This window comes from Coturnix japonica, chromosome 2 (genome assembly GCF_054131305.1).
Source record: "Coturnix japonica strain WE chromosome 2, WE-NBRP24, whole genome shotgun sequence".
NCBI classification, from domain to species: domain Eukaryota; kingdom Metazoa; phylum Chordata; class Aves; order Galliformes; family Phasianidae; genus Coturnix; species Coturnix japonica.
The window spans coordinates 125,505,269-125,531,095 of NC_140664.1; the positions used below are offsets into that span (position 1 = coordinate 125,505,269).

The 25,827-nt window shown below is 45.9% G+C and overlaps 2 protein-coding genes across 18 annotated transcripts in view; one reads left to right on the plus strand and one right to left on the minus strand.

Moving 5' to 3' along the window:
• Positions 1 to 1,411: 1,411 nt before the first annotated feature.
• On the minus strand, positions 1,412 to 24,603 carry LOC107308940 (microtubule nucleation factor SSNA1-like). 13 transcript variants are annotated; one of them, XR_014943117.1, is made up of 5 exons: positions 24,262 to 24,399; positions 22,500 to 22,942; positions 18,727 to 18,988; positions 5,187 to 5,255; positions 1,412 to 4,394 (listed from the first exon to the last, which is right to left on the minus strand). XR_014943117.1 is itself a non-coding variant. In XM_085538784.1 (3 exons), exons 1-2 carry the CDS (start codon positions 24,276 to 24,278, stop codon positions 22,543 to 22,545), a joined length of 417 nt encoding a protein of 138 aa, XP_085394910.1. In that variant the 5' UTR covers positions 24,279 to 24,399; the 3' UTR covers positions 10,265 to 10,356; positions 22,500 to 22,542. The 13 variants fall into 13 exon arrangements, 9 of the variants coding, with proteins under 9 accessions (XP_085394910.1, XP_085394912.1, XP_015708701.2 ...); XR_014943118.1 differs by lacking the exon at positions 24,262 to 24,399 and adding an exon at positions 23,553 to 23,605; XR_014943120.1 differs by lacking the exons at positions 5,187 to 5,255; positions 24,262 to 24,399 and adding an exon at positions 23,390 to 23,605.
• Positions 23,591 to 25,827, plus strand: part of WAC (WW domain containing adaptor with coiled-coil) — a 51,658-nt gene continuing 49,421 nt past the window's right edge. For 2 of the 5 annotated variants that reach the window (XM_015853210.2, XM_015853211.2), the window contains exons 1-2: positions 23,863 to 24,321; positions 24,448 to 24,484. In XM_015853210.2, the coding sequence (XP_015708696.1) occupies positions 24,281 to 24,321; positions 24,448 to 24,484 (78 nt within the window). In that variant the 5' untranslated portion in view covers positions 23,863 to 24,280. Of the gene's footprint in view, positions 23,717 to 23,862; positions 24,322 to 24,447; positions 24,485 to 25,827 lie in introns of those variants that run through there. The other 3 variants (XM_015853212.3, XM_085538776.1, XM_015853214.2) reach the window with 3 other exon arrangements.

Consider the following 25,827-nt stretch of genomic DNA (forward strand, 5'->3'; position numbering starts at 1 on the left):
GTCTGGAGCAGAAGGCTCCAGAGGAGGGGAGGAGAAACTGGATGAAGAAAGATACCAGGTAAGACAGAGTCACTAAAGCCAGGAGCTTTGAAATACCAAGCTCTGAAGCTCTATCAAGAGCAAACTGATCTTTTTCAAGCCTAAAACTCAGCCACACTGAGGTGGATTTTCAGAGTGAGTAAAGAACTTTTCCTGACAAATTTCAAGCTTTTCTTCCAAAGCACAGAATCATAGAATTACCCAGGTTGGAAAAGACCTTGAAGATCATCAAGTCCAGTCGCAGCCTAACCATAGTACCCTAACTCTAACAACCCTCTGCTAAACTTTCTCAAGAAGAGACTGCCATTTTCTTTTTTAAAAGCGATGGGAACAGCATGGTTTTTCTTGTAATTATTGAGAAGCAAAACATTTTGGGTTAAAATGTTTATATATGAAGCAATTCTTGATAACATACACAGACATCACACAAATCCAGCCTCTGACAGGCACCTGCCATGGAAAATCTTAGTCCTAATGGCTCAGGTCTGGCAATGTCACGGGGCAGTGGAAAATGTGGTATAATAGTGGGAGTTCCCAGGCAGCATTTAGCAGGTGAATAGTCCCAGCACCACCCAGAATTATCCCTCCACTGAAGAGCTTTGAAAAGATTCTAGAATCTCATTTGCCCTTTGCAGTAATTTTCCTTTTGAAAAGCCTTGGCATGCATTTATTCGCATGAAATAATGATTCGCGGAAGTAGAGGAAGTGAAAATCCCACCCATCCTTTTCTCTCCTGGTTTATTTATTTTCCATGTGAGATTAATGAGTTTCCTGCAGCAGGGCTAGATCCGCTCACACATTGTGTAGATAAGTTAATATTTACTTCCGTTTCCAAAGGCAAGCAGACACCTTCACATTCCCTGTTTCTTTAAAGCAGAGATCTGTGTACAATACGTCAAGTGCTGCCAAAATCAAACATCCTAAATTGTAAAACACTGCTTCCATATTGCGTGCTGCCATTGAGCAGACTGGTAAATCAGAGCTGTGCTGTTCAGTGCTGGCATGGAAGCTGAGTGAACCGGATTCAATTTACCAGCAGATACCTTGGAAAGAACACGTATGCTTTTTTAAAGGGCAGAGCCTGTCTTGTGCCAGGCTCAGCTGCTTGCAGCAAAGCTCATGAAGGCTGGTTTCCTACAGATTCCTCTCCCACATTCCCATGCACTCCCAGTTCCTTCCCGTGTCCCCGGTGCCATCGCTCCTCCCTGCAGCATCCCCCCTGTCCCTGCTCAGGGCAGTGAGCTGTTCTGTCTCTGCCTCTGCACAAGCTGCAGATCATCCCTTCTGCAACCTGCCAATTTTCACAGAGCTTCCTACTCCAAGGCTTCTCTGTCATGTGACACCAAGTTAAAAAGTGACCAGGAGATGGGCAGGCAGTGAGGATGCAGAGGCTTTATTTCCTAGGGAGAATGGGATTAAAGGGGGCTCCTTAAAATCAGGGCATTATCTAAAATAATTATATACAAGAAATGTTGTGTGTGACTTGGTTCTAGAGACTGTCTAAGCAGATATTTATACTGTTATTAAACTCTTCTTCTCCACAGTCAACCCCACTGCATCAGATACAGCTTCTTACTCCTTGGCCAAGTTCTCCTTTACAACACAGAATATTCTTATTTTTCTTCACAGGTAAGTTTTCTGTTTCTTAAAGTAAACTGGAAAAAGCCATGTGAATATGTTATAGCAGCCTATGGCCTCTGGCTGGGTGCTCCCTGCTGCTGGCAATGTGCATAGGATTCACTGCTCAGAGGAGCTGTGCAGGACATGGGGAGCTGGTCCAGCTGTGTGCACACTGCAGACCTGCTTTCTGCAGCCAGAGAGCGAAAATGCTGTCTGACAAGGGTGAAGTTCAGTAATTCCTGCTTTTACCTAATGACACAGCTGTACCAGAGCAGGGAATTTGATTATTCACTAGGTATTTGATAACAAGTATAACAAAAAACACTGCGTCTTGTGCTTAGGACCTGGCAGCTGAGAGAAGCAGGAATATCTTGGTTCAAATGTGCCTGCACTTCTGAAAAGAAAAAAAAAAAGCCTGTGAAGTTTCCTTCCCATGAATTTACAGTGAGTACAATAACGCTGGCACTTCTGTAGGGGAGCAGTCACAGTCACTGCTTTCATTATGGTGCTCCCTCTGCCACAGATAAAGAGTAAATGAGCCTCTGACTCAGCTCCAGATGTGTCCTTTATCACATAACCCAGACTCAGCTAGAATGAATTTTTCCAGGCATATGGCAGCTGTGATTGAGAATTTAAAGCAAATAACAAGCTTTCAGTATTATTACTACATCACCTGTATTGCTCACAATTTAGAAAACCTGTATTTAAAAAGCAGACCTGCTGCTTTCAACAGAGTGACTGGTGAGTATTGTATTATACGGCCTCATGGAGAGCATCCTGTGTGTTCCAAGAGCTGCCTGATTCTCAGCTTGTGAGGAACAGTGGGAATTTGGAGCCTCTCCCTCCTCCCTCAGAGGCAACAGGCAGAGGAAGCTTGAAAAGGACAACTCACTTCCCACTTGTCGTTTTAAAAGAGAATAAAGCATAGCTCATTACAGAAGTTCAAGGAGAAGATTGTGAAGACTTCCAGAAGTGCCCTGAGGCTCCCAGGAAGGGTGAGCTCTGACAGAGCTCATAGCTGTATGAAGGCAGGCAGACATCAAAGAAATGAGAGCCCTTGGCACCCTCCTGTTCTCCTGTCCCTGCTCACTAGTAGCACACAACTGAGAACCACTGGAGCAGCTCAGTAGTGCCATGGCCATAAAGGTACAGACAAGGAGAGAATGTCTCAGTGACAAAGTACGTGCAGTTTTCATAAGAAATACACCATCCAAATTCTGAAGATGCAACATTGATCCACAAGGGAAGTATAAACATTTTCCCCATAATCAGCCAGCTTGACTTTTCCTCTTTAATTGCGGTCTTTTTGGAAATAATTTCTCAGGCTTTTTAATTCTAAGTTTTGAGGGCTGCAAATGAAAACCCACGTGACTTAAAATCTGCTCATTTTACATCAGCTTTGCCTTTCAGCAACCTGAAAACTTGGACTAACAGCTCGTGAAACTGCTATGCCATGGGCTCTGAGGACTCTACATGCTGCAGCACTGCAGATGCAGAGCTTGTAAGGAACAGGAGGGGAACATAGTCATAAAAACTGGACCTGTAGATCAGAACTTTGTGAACACTGCAGTAAAAAGCTGCGTTAGACTTTACATTCTGCCTTCTGAAAAGTTTTTAAAATCCTCCTATATTGTTAATCTTTTAGAATTTTCTTTCAACAAAGAGCTTCCTTTCTGCAAAGTACAACAACCCCACATTTGATCTCCAAAGGCCACAGAAACATACCTTATATTTTTGCATGGGACTAGTTTCCGTACATCTTTTGCTTTGGTATTACACTCACAGTTAAGTGCCCAACTTGCAGGCTGCAGACTCTATTACATTTCCTCCCCTTCCACCATCTCACTCTTGGACTTTTAGTGACCCAGCTTCAAAGAGAGAGGCGCACTTTCTTCCCTACCCACATCATTTCATAGCTTACTGACTCACTTGTCTTTGGAACAACTGATTTAAATCCTTTCAGCTGAGAAGGAAATTAAAGTGATCTGTGTTTTCCAGAGCATGAGCTTTACCTTCTAGGCTGTTGCACAAACAGCAGAAGATACTCTATGATGTGTTTTGAAATGGAAGTGGTCACGGATTCTGCTGTCTTAGATGAGAAGATATGGAACTGCTCATCCCAGCAAGATAGCTGCATCTCTGGACAAATGTTTATTTAGATACCGATGATGCTCAGGTGCCCTTAAGCTCAAGACATATAACAGGGCTTTATTCCATGCTTCTCGCCTACGTTTTGCTCTAGGCATGTAGAGATTTCTTCTTGAAAGAAACCCCTTGAGGTGGTTCTGCCTTCCTGAGAATGAGCCTGAGTCCTCTCTGCCACAATAAACATAATCAAGTCATTCTGGCCTCCACCACAGCAAGGCCTTGCTCTGCAATTTTACTCTTGTCCTCCATCACATGCCACAAGTCAGTGTTAGATGTCCAGTCTGGTGTGACTGCCTTTTGATGACAGTGGTGCAGGTAGCAGCTCTTTCCACATTTCCCACCACCAGATGTGGAAAGGTCTCTAAATGAGACATAAAGGTTTACTCACTTTCAGGCATTCTCTAGGACCAAGGGCCCAGAAAGGCTTTTTGCACTGAAAGGATGAACCTGAAAGAACGTCATGGGAGTGGAAAGTGATTGCAAAGGCAGAGGCTCCATCTCTGTGTGGGATTCCCAGCATCAAAAGCTTGGGAAAAACTGGACTCTCTCACTGCTGGAGGTTGGACTGCAGCCTTTGTGTCCTTGATCTGTACAGAGAGGAAGGAAAAGCAATTTTCAGATCAGAATTTGTGAAGTTTCTCCCCCTTTCCAGATCTACAGGAAAGCTTGCAACATCTCACATATATTAGCAACGTATTGCTAGATTTTATCTTATGGTTGGTAGGCAAAAATATTCAAAAAGTTACATGATTATTACAGTGTGGAGACTAGCAGGTTTGTAGCTGTAAAACATTTGTAAATGAGAGCTAAAAGACTTGAGCTTGCAATATGAAATTGGTTTGGTGGTCCCTGTGTCCTCAGGTCCCCCTAGATGTGTTCTGTACTTGCAATCATAGTTTCAAAAGAAAAAAAGAAAGTTGAAGTGGAAAATAAGCAAGATTATATTTGCAGAGAAAAGACCATAAAAAGAAAAAAGCCACATCACACTTCCTTTCAACTGTTGCTTCTTCAAAAACACTACTTTCAACTGTAGAGGTAAAACACTAACAAACAGCTTTGAAATTTGGTAATTGCCAATATCCCTTGAAGCTCTTTTCCACTAATTCCAAAGCTAATAAATAAATTAAAGACACTTATTTATCATTAGTTGACATTTGCATAAGCTCATATCTTCTGAACAGGCTGTAGCTCCGTAACAAACAACTCCAGCACAGCTACACTCAGAGCAACAAGAGCCTTCAAAACCAGCTGAGAGTGGCACTCCAGACAGTGCTGGAGGCAGTTAATGGAGGGTTTCAACCCTCTAATCCCTTTATTGGCGTGGCACAGAGCATGGCAGCACCACTGGCACAGGAGGGCATCTCCTTTCTTCTACCCACCTGATGGTCATGCTCATCATCTAAATACACTTCTTCAGAAGCCATTCACATCCTTGTAACACCAAACTTCTAATGTGCAAAAATAAAAACAAAAATAGGAAATGAAATACCAGTGGAATTTACGCTTTTGTAAAGAAAGCAAGGTCTTGTAGAAAGTGGGAGCTAAATGGGACTTAGCTAACACAGGGCCCTTCAGCAAACTGCAGTGTGTAATTACACGCACTGCATTTTACTCATCATGCAATGAACCTCTGCAGCCTAAGCACACCACTGAATAAAACGTGCTGGGCAGCTTTGGGCAGTGAGGAGTCTGGTTCTCATGCTCAGAAACAGAAATGTTTCCCTTTCCTAACTGCTGTAATAGGTTTTCCCTACACACAGAACCAAGAGAAGAGCTGTTACACAGAAGTTATGAGCAAATTCTGACCGCTTCCTCTTTGAATTCCTGTTGCCATTCTTCCCACCCACTGCGTTCCTTTTTTCATAACCGCTTCTGATATCATACATGCTTGTCTTAACAAGAGAGAAAATATCAGAAAAGAAACTGCCCAAGTCAAGGTTCACTTCTATTCTAACAGTGTTTCAGAGCTGTGTAGAGATGAGGCAGGGAGGTCTGGCACCACAGGAAATGCAGGATATGAGGATCCCTGCAGAGCACTTCACACTATTGCCTGACACATCAGATGCTGCTGATCAGTAAATCAAAGGAACAGCCCATTTTGCCTCTGACAGGAGAGGTACAGGAAAGGTAAAAGCTTGTGGCTTCACTGTAAAGGTCTGTGATGGGGAAGGTTCACATGCATGGGATAAAAATAGACGGGTCTGTGACAATAGGACAAGGATGCAGCTCTGCACGCAGGTTACCATGTGGAGATTTGCATCTGTATTTGCTGCTGAGAGAAACATGAAATATGAAGGAACAACTCTGGCAAATAAGAGATTTCCAATCTCTGCCAATTTCCATCTCTGCCAAGGGCAGCAGTGTTCACTTTTGCCCAAGCACTGACCTTTACAAACGAGCCATGGCACAGAAGAATCAAAACTGGCACCAGAGAGTCTCAGAAGCACCCCCTTCCCCACGGACCTGTGGGTCCTGTAGGAAGAAAGCCTGAATGTGTAAGCAGGCTGAGGCACAAAGCCCTGGGATGCCTTGAGAGCAGCCCTGGGGAAGCACTGAGCTCCTGCCCCTGCAGCTGTGCAGCGGACAGATATTGCACATAAGGCTGGGAAGGGTGCACTGCATGAGAGCCCACACTGGCTGGGTTGGGCAGTGGCCAGACTGTGATTTCCTCAACAGTGCTAATGGCCAAGTGTGCAACAGAGGTGTGGCTCTCCTAATAAAATATTTCCTAACTTGATCAGTGCAGTGTTTGCCCGCTGATGAGCTGCCCCTCTTCTCGCTGATGGAAGCAGTAGGCTGTTTTCTTGCAGCTGTTCTTACAGCAGTTTTAGCACAGAACATAGAAAAAAGCTCAAAGGCAAAAAGATGCCGAAACTGTGAAAAAAAAGACTGTGAGGTGCTGCCATCAGGCTGCCTGCTGCTGTAATACCTGATTTGAAACCTGCCTCTGCACTGCCAGCAGGCAGCTGGAGGAACAAAGCAGCCACTGGCCTAAGCAAGGAACAGACTGCAAAAGGATTTTAGGTGCCTCAGCATGCAGGCAGACGTCCCTCAGGACTTCTAAAAGCCCCCAAGAATTAAGGATGAATATTGTTGAGCTGTTCAACACCTCTAGGATTGTGGCCTTGAGCCAAAAGGCAGATGCAGCACTACGGGAACTGAGGTGCAAAAGATGAACGTTTAAAATGTATGTGCCATGATCCCAGAAACAGCAAGAGAAGTGTCAGATCAGTAAGGGATGAGGAATCCCAGGCAGCAAAGGAATCTGCAGGGTGTCAGTGGGATGCTGCGGCCTCTGGCAGGAATGAGCAGGTTGCACACATTCCCACTCTGCCCCAGCATCTGCTCTTTGCTTACTATAAACATAGTTAAATCAAAAGTGTAATTTCAGGAGGGCAGAACTTGGTCTGCTGCGAGCAGGAATTACAGCTTGTTGCCTGTGACCTTTCTGCACTCCTGAGCTACTTCCTGGGTTTACTCGCAGGTTTTGGGAGCCCATCCACAATAGTTCTGCCCGAGGATTATTTATTTCACTCCTTAATGGGTGTTGACAGGAACATTGCAACTACGGGGCATCTTGTGCACTTTTTAACAAGAGTCAGGATTCTTACTTCACAGTTTCCAGTTTGAGTTAAGCATCACAATTACAGATCTCTCTTTAAAATGATGTATCATACACCCCACACACACGTCTTTTTTGATTGGGGTTGGCTCCATGGATTTTCAGTGTCTGTGTCTGCTGCATCACCATCTGGAGGTGCCAGGTCTATCCATCAACTCTAGAGGGAAGCAAAGACAAGCCAGCTTCTAAGTCAGACCTCTCTCTCAGATGCCTGTAATTAGGTGGGATGGATGCAGGCTTTACCATGAGCCACATGCTTCACTTACCCTTTCTGTTTAAAGGACACAGCAATTCTGCCCTCCTGGAGTGCCCGTATTTAAATTTTGTGCAGCATAACAAGGGATGAAAACTCTCAAAGTATTTACAACACTCATGAACAAGAGCAGAAAAAAAAAAGGTTGGTATGAAACATTGCATTTGCTTATTCAGACATATGTTGAATCTTTGAAAATGATTCCTATCTTCCTATCTGTTCTCTCTGTAGCACTTTTTGAGAGCAAGCTCCATTTCAGTTCTCTGGCAGAGAGAGGCTTTGCAGAGAGACCTGGACAACTCAGCTCCCTCACTCCCTCTGCTGGCGGGCGGCAGCGCGGCCGGGAAGAGCGAGCCCCTAAAATGGCTGTGTCTGTAATTTAACCTGAATTCTTCCATCTCGTTAACTGCGGGAGGTTTGCTACCTGAAGGGCCATGTCTGGCAGACGGGCTGGTTGGGCATCACAGCCCGGTGCTGGGGTTTCAGTGCCATGCACACAGCTGCTGCCTGGGGCTGGGCAGGACAGAGTCATGGCTGTATGGCTGTACGGCTGTGTGGCTGAGACTGTTCTGTATAAAAAAGGCTCTTCACTGCAGCCTGTGCTCTGGGCTTTCTCCACACAGTTTGCTGCACCTTGGGATGGGCCCCACGATGGCTCTGAGCCTCACAACAGGCCGTGCTGCTGCCCCATCCCTGGGCCAGGCCTTGCAAATCCCCCACAGCTACAAGCTGCACCAGGGCAGGTTACTCCTATGACAAACAATGACTGCTCCAGTTTCTAGTGGGCTGTTCCCAGACAGGGTTGATGGTCTGATCCTATTTCTGACTTGATAACAAGCCTTTTGGTTCGCATTCGTAAGAAGTGAATGACAAACACTACTAATGGAACCAAGGGGGCCCTGCCTGCAGCCTTCAGGTTGAGGAGAGGGACAGCCAGGTGTTTGCATGGGCTGCATTCCACAGCCTGGCACATGAGAACTGCAGGAGTTCAAGGCTCCACTGGACAGCACACAGCATACCCTAAAGGAATATAAAGGAGTGGGACTCTTCCTAGAGCACTTCTGGATTTTAGAATGAGCTTTTTGGAAGGGCAGAGCCTGCATCTGAACACTGTTCTGGGGAATGGAGGAGGGAGGCAGTGCCTGCAGGGCTGAGGCCTCACCTCGCTGCGTTCCACCTTAGGCTGCAGAGCTGACATCAGCCTGTTTTCTCTTGGAATGCTTGACCTTGTGGCTGAATGGCTGAGAGCTGATCCAGATACCATGGCCTCCTCACAGTCAGAGAATCACACTGAAGTTGGAAAAGACCTCTAAGACCATCTACACCAACCCATCACCACCATAGCCACTAACCATCTCCCTTATCTCCCTTTGCTTCCAAACCCAGACAACAGCTGCACAGTGAGAGTTCTGGCAATGCCAAAGTGCCAATTGGGCACCATGGCAGCAGCCGCTGCCCCAGAGAGCAGCAGGGCCGCTGTCACTGCTGCAAGGAGCTCGGCACAGAAGAACATCCCTGGAGCAGGTGGGTGGCACCAATGCCATGAGGATCCCCAGACAGACAGAACAAAACTTGCTTTCATGGGGCCACTGCATCTCCCAGTTAGAATGAAGGTCAGGCATAAATTACAGCTCTGATTCCCTGGGGATTCCTGCCTCTCACTGTGTTTTGGCAGCTTAAGGCCTCTTTGATATTTGAGCAAGGCCTTTCCCTTAGCACATCTGATCCTGATTACGGTTTATGGCAATGGTAATTCTTTACCTCCCCAAGGCAGCAATTTTGAGAAGAGAGAGGGAAAACAAGTACAGTGTGATCATTTAGGAGAGGGGCACATTGCACAGCATTTTAACCATTTCCCTCTTTCACAGCCGTGGCTCTTCCACACAGACTATCACTATCAGTACCAAGCCCTTCCCATGGCAACACCCCATATCAGCATTGAAATCACTGTGCGTGGAGGCAAAAAAAAAGAATGAGGTTGTGTATATGTGCATCCAGACACTGAGTTCTGAACAACACAGCTGTAACTTGGGTAGATTTTTTGTCACTTCTGTTTTCTGGTGAACACAAAGAGAGCAGGCGCTGGTAAGTGCCAGAGCTCTTCTGGCTGCAGCAAATTGCCCAGGCCCCAGCGGGTACCACCATCAACTCTCTCCTGCTTCAGACTTGAAGGAGAGTCCTGCTCTGTGTCTGGCAAGCACTGGGCACATCTGAGACAGTACGGAGGTGGCAGAAAATAGCACTGCTGATTTGCTTTTGTGATATGTCAAGGCAGTGTGTGATACAGGCAATTGGGCACACAACAGGTATCTCATGCCTGTTTGTAACATGTTTCATTCCCTTGTTGCTTTGGCTTCTCTGCCTTGGTTACATCGTGAGCTCCCCAGGTTCACAGAGGCTCTTTAGAGGCCAAACAGGGGCTTTACAACGTGGAGGGCTCTTGACTATGAATAACCACTCCTGAAACATGAATAGCCTCTCCTGAAGCTGGCACCATCAGCTTGCCCTCATATAAAACATCCCAATTCACAAGAAGCACGATTCACAAAATGATTCCATTACCTGTCAGCACTGCAAAGGCCTCCAGTTAGCAGAGGGCTGTGCTGGGTACAGTTCTTTGGTGGAGGTGACCATAAACACCTCACAGGGAAGTGCACTGTATTTGCTCCTGGAGCTAACAAGGAACAGAGAGATTAATAAAAGACACTTGTAATATTTTTGCTAAAAAAAAAGGGCATTCATAAATCCCAGTCCATAACCCCTTCCAAAAAGTAACACAAAACTGTCACAGCACAGGAGGGGAATGAGGCAGCACCAGCTCCCAGTATTGCTGTGATGTAGTGAACCCCCTCAGGGACTGTTTTACAAGCCAAAATTTCTACTCATTTAATGCTAAGGAAGGGTCCAACATGGGATTTTCCCCCTTCCCATCAGTATCTTAATTAGACTGTCATATTATCTTGGGATGTACAGCTTTCAAGGAAGGGGAAAAAAGCTTTATACCTGTATCTCCCTGTGTGTTTTCTTTGTGCGAGACAAGCAGAAATTTGAGAGCCCAGGTGGGCAGCGGGCACCCCAACTCAATGGTAACATTGCAGCCTGCGAGCTGCATCTCACGCTCATAAATCAGCCCAATTATTCTAACGAGGAGAGCTGGGTCCTTCTGCTTCCAGCCCTGCTGGTTTACAGAGAGAGGAGAGCAAATAAAAGAGAACAATGGCAGCTTCCCCCGGAGGGGAGGCGGGGGGGCAAAGGCATGGGGGTCAGTGGGCAATGCTTCTCACCACTGCCACTTCAGGAGGGCAGCAGGGCAGCCCTGCATCAGCCCCAGGAGTTATTCCAGATCAGAACCAAAAGCAGTTCCTTTTCTTGCACTGTATTAGTTTAAGTTTTCTTGCAGTGGTGAAAATTGGAAACTTGTTTTTCTGCAGTGACGATGCAGGTTCTTATTTACTCCATGAATCTGGGAGCTGAAGCTTCAAGAAAACCACAAACTACCATGAGATTTATTAATGAAAGATGAGAGCCAAAATTATGAGCGGCCCCATTCATTGTTTTCTATGTTTTCATCCTGGTCCCTCCTATTGTCCCCTCTCAGTGATGACTGAAACAAATCATTCAGGTCTAGATCTCTTATTATGACACCCACAGAGCTTCCTTGCTATTGTTCTGGCGAAATGAAAAACATTTGTCAGGGGTAATTGTGGAATGGCATAAAAATTCATCTCTGCTTTGCTGACGAGGACCTAATTACTTCTATTCTATTGTGATAAGTATTGCACTGAGTTCAGATATTTTTTAATACAAAACACTTTTTGAAATGGGCAGTTCTGGCAGTCCTTGGGACATCCTCCTCTCAGGAAAATTCTTCTTGATCTCTATGGATGTTCTGAACAGCTTATCCCTTTTTTCTGATGCCACTTGTCCTAAGATGTCTTCTTATTCCTGCCCCACACACAGCCGAAGTTGTGTCCATATTTTCAGCCTTTCAGACTCCAAAGAAAGCTCTGTGTTCCCTGTGTTGATTTCAGTGAGCTAAATGCATTGAGATGTTTGGAGATGCCCCCACCCCATCTTCAGCCTGAAGCACCACTGAGACCCACAGCTGCTGCAGAACAGAATGAAGCTGCCGAAGCTGCCCCCACTAATGGGGGAGCTGAAAGGTTAATAGACAGAAAGTAAGGGGTGTGCTGTAGCACCAACAACCATGGACTGCAAGAGTGCCCTTCATAAAGCCAACAGAATGGCATCTTGTTTGATGGAAATATAACACTGGGACTTCAGAGCATGACCAGCACCCAGCATTCAAAACAGCATGCGTCAGGCTAGATACAAACTGTGAGACTATCTTTTAAGTCATTATAAAGATCCAGAATTAGTCATATTTGCCTTTTATTTCTGAGCCTTTCATGTTTTCCTGCTTCTGTGTTTTCAGCTGTTCCTTTACTGGGAGCAGGATACAACCTCAAGGGGGAAGAGGGACAGAGCAGAAACAGAGATGAGACCCCCAGCTGCCCTGACTGCCCATGTGCCCCAACTACATGCAGCATCACCGCCTTGCTCTCACTGCCAGATTGCTGTGCTTGTCAGCACCCTGCAGCACCTCATCCCACATGCTCACCAGTGTCAGGTGGGATTAAGGGGTTGGGAAGGCTGAGCTGAGAGTTCCTGGCTCAGAACAAATACTGTCCTTAACATATCTGGCAGGTGAATTCAAAGACAGAGCTTGGAAAAATGTGAGAAAATGATTCTTCATGTCCAGCTGTAGCAAAACATTCTCTGCCTGTGTAGCCCTGGTGCCTCAGAACTCCCTTCTGAACAGTAAAGCTAAGGAGAAGACAAGCCATCACCTATTGCCATATTTAAATCCAACCACTTTTTCTTAGAGCTTCCATTTCTGATCTGAGTCCAAACCACAGGCACAGATGGTCCCAAAACAAGGAGAAGCTTGAAGTGAGCAGAGCTCCATGGGAGGCAGAAACAAGAAGTGCTTTGGTAGTCACAGAACAGCTTGGGTTGGAAGGGACCTTAATGCCCATTCAAACCCCAGCCATGGACATGGGTAGGGCTGCCACCCAGTGGGTCAAGCTGCCCAGGGCCCCATCCAGCCTGGCTTTGAATGCCTCCAGGTTGGGGCACCCACAGTTTCTTCAGGCAAAATACTGCTTTACCCAGGACACGTGCTGTTAGACAGAACAAACATCTCAGACCTCTTTAAAGCATTTCCCACCAAATAACCAAATGCAGAAGTTATTTAAAACAAAAGTGTTCCTGCAAAGCAACGAGGGAAGATTTAACTGAAGTCCATGGGAGCCAACTCACACCTCATTGTGTTTGCTTGCTGCTGACTTCACTAACATCTAGAACTATATAATACACATTGGTAAAGTTAAAATGGCCATTGTAATGCTCCACAGCTACACTAATATAAGAATACATGGTTTTACTAACAGCTATGGATTTATTTCATATCTAAATCATCACCAATAAGTCTACTGCATCACCAAGCTCACTTAAAATAAATAAAAAATGGATAAACAGGCTCAAGGCCAAAAATCCACATTCTTTGTAACCAGGGAACTGCACATATGAATGCAGCTATTGGAAGAATAATTGGTCCACAGTTACAGGCAAACACAGCATTTTGTTGTTTCCCCTTTCCCTTCAATGGCTGCTGGATTTTAGAATTTGCATGATGACTTTTTTTACTGAAGGGAAAAAAATAGAGCTCCCATGGGGCAGCTTTACCCACATCCCTTATGGAACTGGCTTTTCTTTCTTTCAGATTATCCCATTTATTATTATTCATACCTTTAAAGAGAAAGAAAATTCTTTCCATACTCAGACCTATAATGATGTAGGGGGGAGGGAATTAAAAAATAAAAAGCCCTCTCACTTGCTACTTCTGCCAGCAATTGAGATCAAGGCCAGCAATTCTGTCCTTTCATGCTTTTCCTTCTGTGTGATGGAGGCCTGCACCAGACACTGCTCTGCCTTGGATTCCTTCACAGCATATAAGTCTGCTCTCCCCTCGTCAGAGCTGAAGTGATGCGTGCTAATAAAAGAAAGGAGAATTTTCTGTGGTCCAGAGGAACCAGTTTGTCACCAAATCTTTGCTATTATTTGATAAAAGTAGAAACCTATGTACAAACCTGTAGGGTTTAGCTGGTGTGAAAATGATTGAGCTGCTGTCCTCTTTCAGAAACCGCATTCGGACACCCCATATAGCAGGAAAACCAAATTGCTCCTTAAAACATTATAAAATTCTGAACAGAAACTGTTGGTACCCAGAGATTTCACAGCATGCCATGCGTTAATTGCCTCTCCTTCCACTCTGTATCTGGAACATTTATCTCTAATGCACCTTACTGAGGATTATATTAGTTTGTAAAGTGGAGAAGGATCACAAAGAAAACTGCTGAATACATACAGTGCCTCAATGTAACAATTTGCAAGTAGCCTTACCGTGAGCATGTCCCACTCTACCTTTGTACAGGTTTTCCATTTTGCAGTATAGGGCACATTCAGAAAACTAGGTGACCTTTAAGATCCCTTCCAAATGAAATCACTCTATGATAGAGCGTGTGAAGAATTACCCGGCTTCATCAATGAGATCATTGGTTTGCAAGCTCCAACACTGTGCTCCTTTTTCCTCTTTTTAACCCAATTATAGCCTTTTCTGAAACACAGTGCAGTCATTTCTGGCACAAACACAAGTCACCCTGTATATATATCAGTGCTATCAGCATCTCTTCCAGGACGATCTGCTCCACGATCTTCCCAGGCACAGTGGTGAGGCTCACTGGCCTGTAGTTCCCCGGGTCTTCCTTTCTTGCTTAAAAATAGGAGTAATGTTTTCCCTTTTCCTGTCACTGGGGACTTCATCTGACAGCCACAGCTCTTCAAATAAGACAGAGAGAGGCTTAGCAACCACGTCAGCCAACCCCTTCAGAACCCTGGGATGCATCCCTGTAAACTTGTACATATTCAGTCTCACGAAGCAGTCTTGGTCTTGTTGCACTCTTACAGTGGGAGGGATATTGCTCCCCTGCCCCCCACTCCCCTTTGAGATTCAGGGACATGAGATGCACGGGAAGCCTGACTGCCACCAAAGAACTCACAGAGTACCTCAGCCATCTCCATGTCTGTCACAGCCAGTTCTCCCTTCTCATTTATCAGAGGGCATACACTCTCCTTTGCCTATCTACCTCTTTTGACCAATGTACTATGGAGCCCCTTCTTGTTATTCCTCACATCCCTCACCAAGTGCAGTTTGACCTTGGCTTTCCTGATTCCACCCCTACACGTCTGGATGGCATCCCTGTATTATTCCCAAGACATGTGTTACCACATCAGATGTATTTAAATGAAGTCCCAGTCTGCTGGTATAAGGATATTCTCAATGACAGAAAAAAAACATCTTTGATTTCCAGAGTGCGTCAGGAAGATGAAGAGCAAGGTTCCATCCACCTACCCCCTCAGCCTAAAAGCCAATCTAGTTAGCATGGATTTTTTCATCGCATACAGCTTTTCTCAGATCAGGTGTCTATCATTTCTCTGCCAAATAACTTTCTTACTCTGCCCAACCTGAACATCTGTGGCATTGTCAAACTGAAGTGAAATCCATTTATCTTTGCAAACAGGTGGCCTTTTTTGGCATGTTTTTTCTTCCTCTCCAATATGCCCAAACACATCTGGTCAACGTGAAGATAACAAAAGTATCTCCAACCCACACATGGCAGAAGAGCAGTGTGTTTCTGGTTGGCAGACTGGGATAACTGAACATGATTAGTGAGGGGCCAGGGACCAGGATAACTGCAGGAGGAGAAACAACGCAGCTGACAAAAGCCAACACAGCATGAAAAAGAGGAAAGGGCTACAAGTGAGCATTTAAGCAGTAAGGCTATAGGAATTCCTGAAAGCAGAGGGCATGTGACCTAATGAAAGTACTTAATGACCAATCTATTTAAGTTGTCCTGTCTAGTGGCAGACAGTATTGAAATACCAGGCCAATTTCTACCTAGAACATTTGATACTTAGTGAAATACTTTACACATATATATGTGTGTGTATATGTGTGTTTATACACAACCACATATTTATTGTAATGTGTGAAATAAGAGAATACTGCTGTCAGGTGTCATCTGTCCTGTAGCAAAGAAGTTTTTAATGTGTTCATAGAACCAACTTATTTTCTCAGTGGAAGAGCCATATCCATCCACATCACTAGTTCCTGACTTGCCAGGATATTTCAGTTCCATGAACGCAAAGCAAAAGCTGTGGTAGAAATGGTTGCCATACAGCCTGCTGCTGTTACATAAGGTCAGAACAATGCTGTAAGGAACCTGAATGCGGATCCACTACTGAATATAAACATCAGAAGAGCCTCGGTGCTCAGAAATCCCTTAAAGGATGTTGGTACAAATGCCTGGTGTTGTTACACACACAAACAGAAGGTACTAAGTAGCTTGTTGAACAGCTTGAAAGATGATGGGATCTATAAAGACAAGATATCTGAACAAGGTTAGAGATGTGAAAGTAATCAATTAGCAGTGACTGGCAGGTCTTTCTGTTCTGTGACCCACGTCCTATGGTCAGCTCCCAAAGGTCTACAAGCAGGGGCTGGAGAAAGCAGCACTGGGAAGTGTGAGGGGCTGCTCTGGAACAGGGGTGGTTTGTCGTGCTGGATGTACCCATGGAGAAGTGAGTAATACTTTTAAATATCATCACGGCACTGTATAAAATGTGACATATAGCAAAAAACACGTGTTTGTTCTGTTCTTTCTGTCCTTCCCCTAACACACGGGTTGAGAATGTATAATCAATCCCACATTAAATGCTGGAGGCATGGCCCTGCAAGTCCAGTAACTCCTGAGTGCACAATATACCATTGCTGTCCATCCTGCCAACCATGTTTTGGCAGGGTAAGGTAACCCTTTCTGGGCCCATCACTGCAGCTGATGCACTGCTCTCAGCTATACCTGGGTTCCTGCTTCTAAAGCTAACTTGGTTGTGATCAGATACCACATTCCTTGTGACTGACAGCATGGACAGGGTTTGCTCTTTTTCAGCTTGCTTTATGAAATGTGACTGTTAGAACCACGTGCTTTGAATTGCCCCATAACCCTTTATGATGAGCTGCACTAACAACAGTGCCCCACTCCTTGGCCCACGCCCCTCAGGGTGAAGCATCTCTTCCTTTAAAGCCAGCAACTATTCTTGATGAAGGACTGATATTAAATGAGAAGACCCCCATGTTTGTCCATTCTGGCAAGCACTGCCCTTAGAAAGCAGCACAAATCTCTAGCAGGATTTTTGCTACTGGATAATTGTATGAAGAATCGCTGCTACTTTCTTTGTTTTTCAAGCATCTGACTTAGAACAAAGTTCAGCTCTGAATATTGATTACATAAAAACGCATCCCAGGAGCTCAACTATCACGCTGGTTTTCATCTCCAGTGCTTTGACTGGCCAAGAAAGAAGAGGCTTTAGACATTTTAAAGCCTGTAGAATACAAAAAGAAAGAATTTGTCTCTGGAAAAGAGATTCATAATCACATCTGATCAGAATGGGTCTCTTCTATCAACAGGTTCATAAAAATATCACAGCAAAAATAACACTAAAAATAGTAATTTGAACTTATTCTGATGATAGATAGGGAGGTGACCTCACGTGCTTTGGGGTGAAATGTGCCAGAGAAACCGAAGCTCCTGTTCCCAGCGGTGGAACCGTGATCAGTCACACCTCCAGAGGGCGATGCTCGGGCTGCTCTGCGCCTCTTCCCCGATGTGGTGGGTTTGACACCACTATTTTCAATGCTGCAGCTAAAGGAGATACTCAAGTCCATGCTCAGATTTTACATCTAATTGACTGTAGAGCAGTAGCTGTGGTGTGCCTGTAGCCTTGCCTTGTAGAAACAGACAAAATGCACTGATTGTACCATCCCACAAGACCTTGTGAGCCTACTTTTGAAACTGCTGCAAAAGTGAAACTGCTTTTTATGAGCCTTTACCCATTACAAAAACGTGATTTCTAGAGGATCAAACCAAACACCTCTGACTCCGTTCAGCACAAATCCCATCAGATAAAGCTATGAAACAACATACAACCCCCTCTTCTGCAGGCCTAATTAACAGTTAAATATATCCCCTGCACACATCTGGCTTTTACATAAAGCTGGATACTGCACGAAACTTTATCTGAAGACCAACTGAGAAATACAACTGTCAAGCAACACAGTGAGACCACAGAAATTAAATACAGGTTTATAAAGCAGTGAGGGGCAAAGAGCAAACTAAGTGCTTCTGGTTTGAAAAAGCGTATAAAGCAGTTATTGGAAGTGGTACACAGTGTTTTATCTACTTCATATATAAAAACCCAAGAACTCGGGATCTACTCAATATTAAGGGTAATTTCAGCCATTGATGCAAACTACATCTTGAAGTTAAGGATAATTTCAGCAACTGCCCCGAGCTACATCTTCTAACTCAAATTTCTTCCAACAGGCAGAACCCCCTAAGGAGTAATAGATACCAGTCTCCTGCACAGGACTCACCTAGAGTTGAATTAACAGTAGAAATTCAATCCTTTCACTAACAGTCTTCTGAATACTCTTGTTTCAGCATAGATGTCTTGTTCCAATTTAACTTAATCCACCTAATCCATTTGGAGTATGGCTCATTTATACCTCAAAAACTCAATGGAATTGTGATACTAAATTCTGGAATTGCGGTCTAAGACTCACTTGTCTGGTTAGATTACAGCTCGCTTCAGCATTTGAACAGACAATTCTGAAATTCTATGAAGCCTGAGGAAACCTCATGCATTCACCATGTTCAGAATCAAAAAACCTGACATTCTTCAAAATCAATCTGAAAAACACACTGGGTGCATCTGATAAACTGACAGGATTTTGCGTTCTTTGTCAATGCCAATAGTTCACCAACTGCTGTTCCTAGGAGCTACCGAGGTAGGAGACAACAATAACGAGCCTGACAGCACATGTACCCAACAGGCTGGAAGCTCAGGCTCGGGGCTCTCTCACCTCGCAAAGTGCCAAAGCACCACCTCTTTCAGGACACTGCTCTGCTCAGATCCTCTGCTGCTCTGGACAGCGCTCTCTGTAGCCTCCTGTTGGAGCTGGCCACTTCAGAACAGAACCTGCCAACTTGTTTGGCCAGGAGAATAGAAGTCCAGAAAGGGAATATAAGGGAGGTTGTTCTGACTTATGGTCAGCCTTGGTTGATTTCCAAAAGTGGATTAATTGGGTAGCAGCAATTGCAGGTTGTGGCTCTGCACAAGTGCAGCTGAAACAGAAATTAAGAGGAGGTAAACATCAGTTTCTATCATACACTCTTAGGATTTATCCTCCCAAACTAGGACATAATCTGTAGTCTCTCCTTGCTTTCCACCCCTAAAATTAGCTCTTGTCCCAGTCCATTCACTCCTGTTCCTACAAAGCAAGTAGCAGAAATTCCACGTGTGGACTGAACAGAAGCATCTCCGCAGCCAGTTATGGATGGTGTGCGACTGTTTGCTCTCAGCTCTTTACCCAGTGGTTTGTGTAACCACCTCCATTCAGAAAATTACTTCCAACATAGCACCCAAAAGTTTATTTGGTAACCACCAAACACCACATAAATCATAAACTCAGTTTACTTGGCAGGAGTTAATAGTCCGACGTTTTGAAAAGCCAGCTGATCACTGGAGTTGTCTGTGGTAATTTCATGCTTAGAAAACATTGCTTTAAAGGTGGGAAATCATCACCTCTCCTTCAGTTTCACACTGTTACTTGGAAGCCAGGTGGAAACACCGTGATGTTAATTCAGGAAGTGATCCCAGTGCTCTGGATCTGAATGAAGCTCTGAAACAATCACAGACAAGCATTTCAAAATCCACGTCTCTTCACTCAGCAAATAAGGCACAACACACCCTGCACATTGCTTCCGATCCAGCACTACAGCTCAGTAACCCAGACTTTGCCATTAAAGCTTGTAGCTTGCAACAGACACATAGCTTAATGGGTCTAACCCTCAAAGCCATATATAAATTAACAAAACAAAAAATTAAGCCAGGAATAAATAGATTTATCACCTGTCTCATTATTTCAGGCTAACTTTCCTTTGCAGGCTGACCTTACACAGCTGCTGTCACCACCATATTACCAGTTCTAGTCTAGCAATGTCTTAGTTTGGTTCCTAAATAAACTAATCTAAATAAACTTAAGCTGTTTAAGGAAAGCTACCTATGCCCAGATTTACAATATAGCTGACTTCTGATAAAAAGACAGAACACCTACGCACATGAAAAGGGTTTAGGACTTCAAATAAAGGATGCATTACAGTAATTTGGGTTAGTATAAAATATAAAGGCAGGAGGCATTTTTGAGCTACAGCTCCACTGGTGCACTTCACAACGACCGCCAGGCTGCAGCCACTTGACAATAGCCCTGGAGATAGACTACTATTGACCTCCAGTTATGAATCTGAACTTAAATACAACATTTCCAAGTATACAGCTGCACTTGGAGGCAATAAAGGTTGTGAGGTAAACAGCTGTAAAGACTTAAAATGCTTTGTTTGTTTGTTTTGTTTTAGCATCCCAAACAAAACAAGGAGATACATTATTGTATACAATGTATTGATACATTGTTTAGCTTAGAGAAGACTCCAGGGAGACCTCATTGTGGTCTGCCAGTACTTGAAGGGAGCGTTTAAACAGGAGGGGGAACGCCTGTTCACAAGGGTGGATAGTGATAGGACAAGGGGGAATGGTTTTAAACTAAGACAGGAGGTTTAGGTTAGATATTAGGAGGAAGTTTTTCACTCAGAGGGTGGTGACGCACTGGAACAGGTTGCCCAAGGAGGCTGTGGGTGCCCCATACCTGGAGGCATTCAAGGCCAGGCTGGATGTGGCTCTGGGCAGCCTGGGCTGGTGGTTGCCAGCCCTCATATGGCAAGGGGATTGAAACCCGATGATCATTGTGGTCCTTTTCAACCCAGGCCATTCTATGATTTTATGATTATTTATGGCTTATTTGAAGACAAGCAAGCCAGTAGTCATTAGAAAACAGGAATTAACTGCACTGCTCTGCCAATCTGTAAACAAACTTCCCATGATATAAGTTTGTTCACGTAGGCAATTTCAAACTCCCCTTTATACAGTAAGATGAATCAGTTTACATGCTGTTTTTTAAGTCCTTGCTGTTTAATCAGTACCTTTTCTGAGATATCCTATTTTGATATAAACTAATGGCTACTGTAACCAGACTAAGGGGACAGAGGTGGGATCCAAGAGGCATCCCAGCCAAATCACCTTTTTGCTACTAAAAGAAAAACAACATTTTGGCTTTTGTGTTTCACTTCAGCATAAACAGAGCTGCCACGAATACTGTGGCACCACAACAATAGCAACACTCCTGAGATTATCTAATTTTATTACCTCAGCATTACTCAGGGGAAGCTGGTGGCAAAGCTATACAAGTAAATTGTCGATTAGCTCGGTCTCGCTAATCCCCGCTGCAGAAGATGTAGCATGGCAATCAGGACATAAAATGTTTATAATTATTGGTGAAGAGCTATTACTGAAGCTATTCATATCTGCATGCTCTTCATACTTGCACCTGAGAGACACAGTTATCAAGAGAAGAGATTGCAATCGCATTTCCTCCAATTTAGCGAATTGTTATGAAGGCTTGACTTAAACATAAAGCTGCTGCCATAATACATGAATGAGCAGGAAAAAATGCATGCACACACATATTTACTAACTACCAGAAATAGGAAACAAGACTGAGATTTCTGCTATATTCTTACATCCTCTCCATTCTCCTACTTGGGTTCTATTTAAATCTCACCTACAAGAATGTCGAGCAGCTGCATGTTTACTACTAATTCAATTCTGACCTCTCACATGCATTTATTTCTCTCCATTCTAGGTTGTTCACTATTCTTTCCAGCCTTATTGCAATATTAGTTGGCCCTCATTTATATTGTACAGCTCCCTGCAGCACTGTGCCCTGCAAGGTCATGCCTCCCACTTGCACTCAAATCCATCTCTCACCATAGCATAACTCCTTTCTACTCAAGGCTTTAGAGTACAGCTTCAGAAGATACACAAACCTGACATAGTCTGTGAGTTTAAGCTTTCATACCCTGCTTAAATCACATTTTCTCAAATTATTCCTCCAAAATTCCAGCTAAGTGAAAGATTATTGTAAACAGGGCCTGCATGTGGATCACGGAGAGAAGTCCAGACTCCTTAAGAAGGCTAAAAAACTAATTCCTACTTGGTCCCTAAAAGTCAAGCAACAAGTATAAGCTACTTGCATCCATTAGTTCTACAGTGCTTTTCTGTCTAGACATGTAGGTAAGGGGAAAAAAAGGATATGGGAGAAAGACAGCAGGATTTCAGAGAAGCCATGAACACAGCTTTGGGCAAAAGAGCAATGGAAAAAATGCGAGCATTCTGTCCCGATTTCAAGTAACATTCTATCAAACAGCCATTCCACAGTAACCAGCCAAAATCCAGCCAATAAAACATTTTTCCTGTCTTTCAGAAGATCCTTGAAGCATAACTATGTCCAAACCGACAGCCTGAAATCTAGCTCAGCTACATATCTGCAATTTAGTTTTGCTGTGATTTAAGAGCGATTATGATTATGAACTTTCTTTAATAAGAAAACGGCAACTTTATTTCATCTGTTTTATCTACAGTGTTTCTAATGCATTTAAAAATCATGGGCAAGTGGAAAGGTTGGAAGAAAGGCCCCTCAGCTCATAGTGCTGTCACAGGGTGCTGTGTCTGACCCCTTCTCACCTAGTGGAATTTTAGAACTGGGAAGTGCAGACATTTAACAGCTTCAGGTTACATTACTTTTCAGTTCTGGCGGACGCTTTAAGCTTCCCACTTCCTTCTTCAGGACACTAAGCAAAGTTCTGGAACTATCCAAAATCTTCATGTAAGCAGCTTCAGTTTCAGCAAGAATTTTATCGAGCTCGTTCCGCGAAGCTACCTTCTGAGCCAGGTTTTCACACACCCCCTCCAACTGTTCATTGAGGATTTGAATTTCATGCTGGAGTCTGCTTTTCTCCTCTTCTGCTTGCTGGATCTGTTTGTTCAGCTCCTCTTTTTGCATACACAAGTCTTCAATACACTTAACGAGCTCATTGTTGTAACCCTGAAGAACAGCTCCCTGCTGGGTCATCCTCTGCTCCTGTCTGTCCAATGGTTTCCTGAGGTGTCCTCTCAGCTGCAGCCTTCTGCACGTTAACACAAAAACAAGAACAGAGAGAAAAACTATAGTTATAGTGTGATGCTATGTTTAAACACAGCATTGTGGGGAAAGATGTACTGCTACAGGCCAGTTCTGAGGGGTGCTTGTCACTTCCCTTTTCATTAAGGAGGCACGACAAGATTCAGGCTCTGTATCATTGCATGGTTTGGGGCCCTTCAAGGCTATCAGTCCCAACACCATGCCGTGGGCAGAGCACCCACCCAGCAGCTCATGCTGCCCGTGGGCCCATCCAACCCAGCAGGGCTGGAGCACTCCCAGCTCCTCAGGGCAGCGCTGCCCGTCCCGCTCACCCGCTCCCTCCACGCGTGAGGCGGCCCGAGCTCCGCCATCGCCTCAGGGGGAGCTGAGAGGGAAGGAGGGCTGCGGCCCGGCCAGCCGCTTCCCCAGGGACATTTTAACAACCACTCCCTACCGAGCGCCTCTCGCCGAACCCAACGTACACAAAATGGCTCCTGCCTATACATCAAGGCGCCGGGCGGAAGGGGAGGGGGGAGGTGAGTGAGGGGAGACCTTCCCTTTCCTATCCCCCCCGCACCACCTCGGCTCCTTTCGCGGTCCCCCCCCATCGCCCCCACCTGCCTGCCGCTGCCGCCCCCGCTCGCTCCCCTCGGCCAATCGGCCGCGCCCCGCCAACGGCCGCGCAGGTCACGGAAATAGCCGAACGGTTCCGAAGGCGGCGTCACCCCGACGAGAGCGTGAAAGCCTCTCTACGGAAATAACCGATGTTTTCCGAAGACAGGTAGCGTTCGGGAGTGGAGGACGAGGCGGGCCGGCCGGAGGGGGGGGGAGAGCTACGGAACGAGCCGATGTTTGCCGAAGGGAGAGACTGAAGGGCGTTGGGCTCGGCGGAGACTGCCGATGTTTGCCGAAGGCAGAGTCGCCCGAGAGCAAAGGGGACAGAGGGGACGGAGCGCGTCGGAAAGAGCCGAAAAGAGCCGACGTTAACCGAGCGCGGCGTCGCCCGAGTTTCCCGGATGTAGTTGGAGGAGCGGCGACGGCGGCGGCGGGCGCAGCGGGGGGAGGAGGCGGCAGCGGCGGCAGCGACGGAGTCCGCGCTCCCGGAGCGCCTCAGCGGGGCCGAGCTGCCGGCGTCTCCCCTCAGGCTGCGCGCGGCGGAGATGGGCCCGTGAGCGCCGCTCCCAGCACAGCTGCCGAGCCGCCCCCTCCCTCCCTGCCCCCTCCCTGCCCCCGGTCGGCGGCGAGGCGGAGCGCCGCTCCCCTCCTCCCCCCTCGGCGCCCGTAGGCCCGGCCGCGGCCGTCCCTTCCTGGTCCCCTCACACTCACACACACAGGCCGGGCATTGATGGTAATGTATGCGAGGAAACAGCAGAGACTCAGTGATGGGTAAATCCCCTCCTCGGCCCCGCGGCTCTCCCCCCGCCTCCGCCATGTTTGGGCCCCTTCCCGGCGCCCGGTAACGGCCCTCACTAACGCCTCTCTCTCTCTCTCTTTCTTTCGCCTTCTCCGCAGCTGTCACGACCGCAGGGGGGACTCGCAGCCCTACCAGGTACCGCCGCGCCGGCCGCCGGGCCCGGGAGGAGGAGGAGCAGGGCAGGGAAGGTGGGGGGGGAGCTACTCCAGCCCAGGCTTCGGCCGTCGCCGCAGGCCGCGCTGCCCCGCGCGGCTCCCGCCCGGCCCGCGGTGCCTTGTAAGGCCCGAGAGGTGGGGAAGGGAACAGGCTCCGGCCCGCAGCCGGGGGAACGGAGCCGCCGCGCCGCTGCGAGGGCCGGGCCGGGAGGAGAGGCCTAGCGCGGGGCCGGGGCCTAGCAGACGGGAGGTGCGAGCACAGGGGCGGGAGAGCGCGGCCGGGTCACGGGCGGAGGAGCCGAGAGCCGGGGGAAGGGGAACGTTGTCCTCCTAAAAACAAAAGGCGGCTTGTTCGCCCCCCGCCCCCCTCCCCGAGGCCCTTCTCCCCAAAACTGCTGCTGCGGGCTGTAACCTGAGCAGGGCATGATTTTATACCCTGAACTGGGGTTGTCAGTAGGGCTTCGTCTCCATAGTTGCCAGTCTCTACAGTTGCCAGCTGTTAGGGGTGTTCAAAAACATCAGATCCTCTGGCTTTTGACAGTAACTTCAATTTAAGTATGATGAGTCCCATAGTCTAATGCCTATGAAAAATACAAAAGAATAAAAATAAGAAAAATAAAATTATACCCTAAGGAGGGTGTGAGTCTGGGGAACGCTGTGTGTTGGGATACTGCTCTTCTTAGGGCATTTAACTAAACCATTTTATTACATTTCTGAGTGTTTCTATCACTGTGTAGTGTCATCTGATGGTCCGAGGCAGCTGTCAGTGACAGTTCATGTAATATAAAACACTTGCCACTCAGGAGCTCGCTCTGCAAAATCAAGCAGATCAAAAAGAGACAGAACTTGTTAGTTTTGGTAAATGTTCCAAAGTGAATTGTCACATTATGTTCTGCCCTCTTAAATACCCCCCCAAATTCTAGATTTTTATTGTATCTGTTATGGGCTTGCTAGTACTGAAGTCTATCTGCAGAAGTTTAAGGTAGATGCAAAAGGAAGTGGCCTCCATTACAGTATGGGTATTTACAGTTCACTCTGTTTCAGTGTAACTGTCTCTTTATTTCTTCAATAGCAGCTGCACTTGTGCTTGTTTTGAGTGTCAGAGGTTTTGTGCCCCACTTACCGTTTAAAGTATGCAGTCCTTCACTGAGAAAATAGGAAGAAATTAGGCTTATCTTAACAGCAAATGTTATGTTGGATGTCGTGGTGAGAGCAAATGGTTTCAGTCCTAATTACAGAACTTGTTGCTCTAATGTAGGTAATTAAAACTAAGAGGATGAATAGTGGTTGTTTAAATGGGAAATAAAAATTAATTACTTCAAA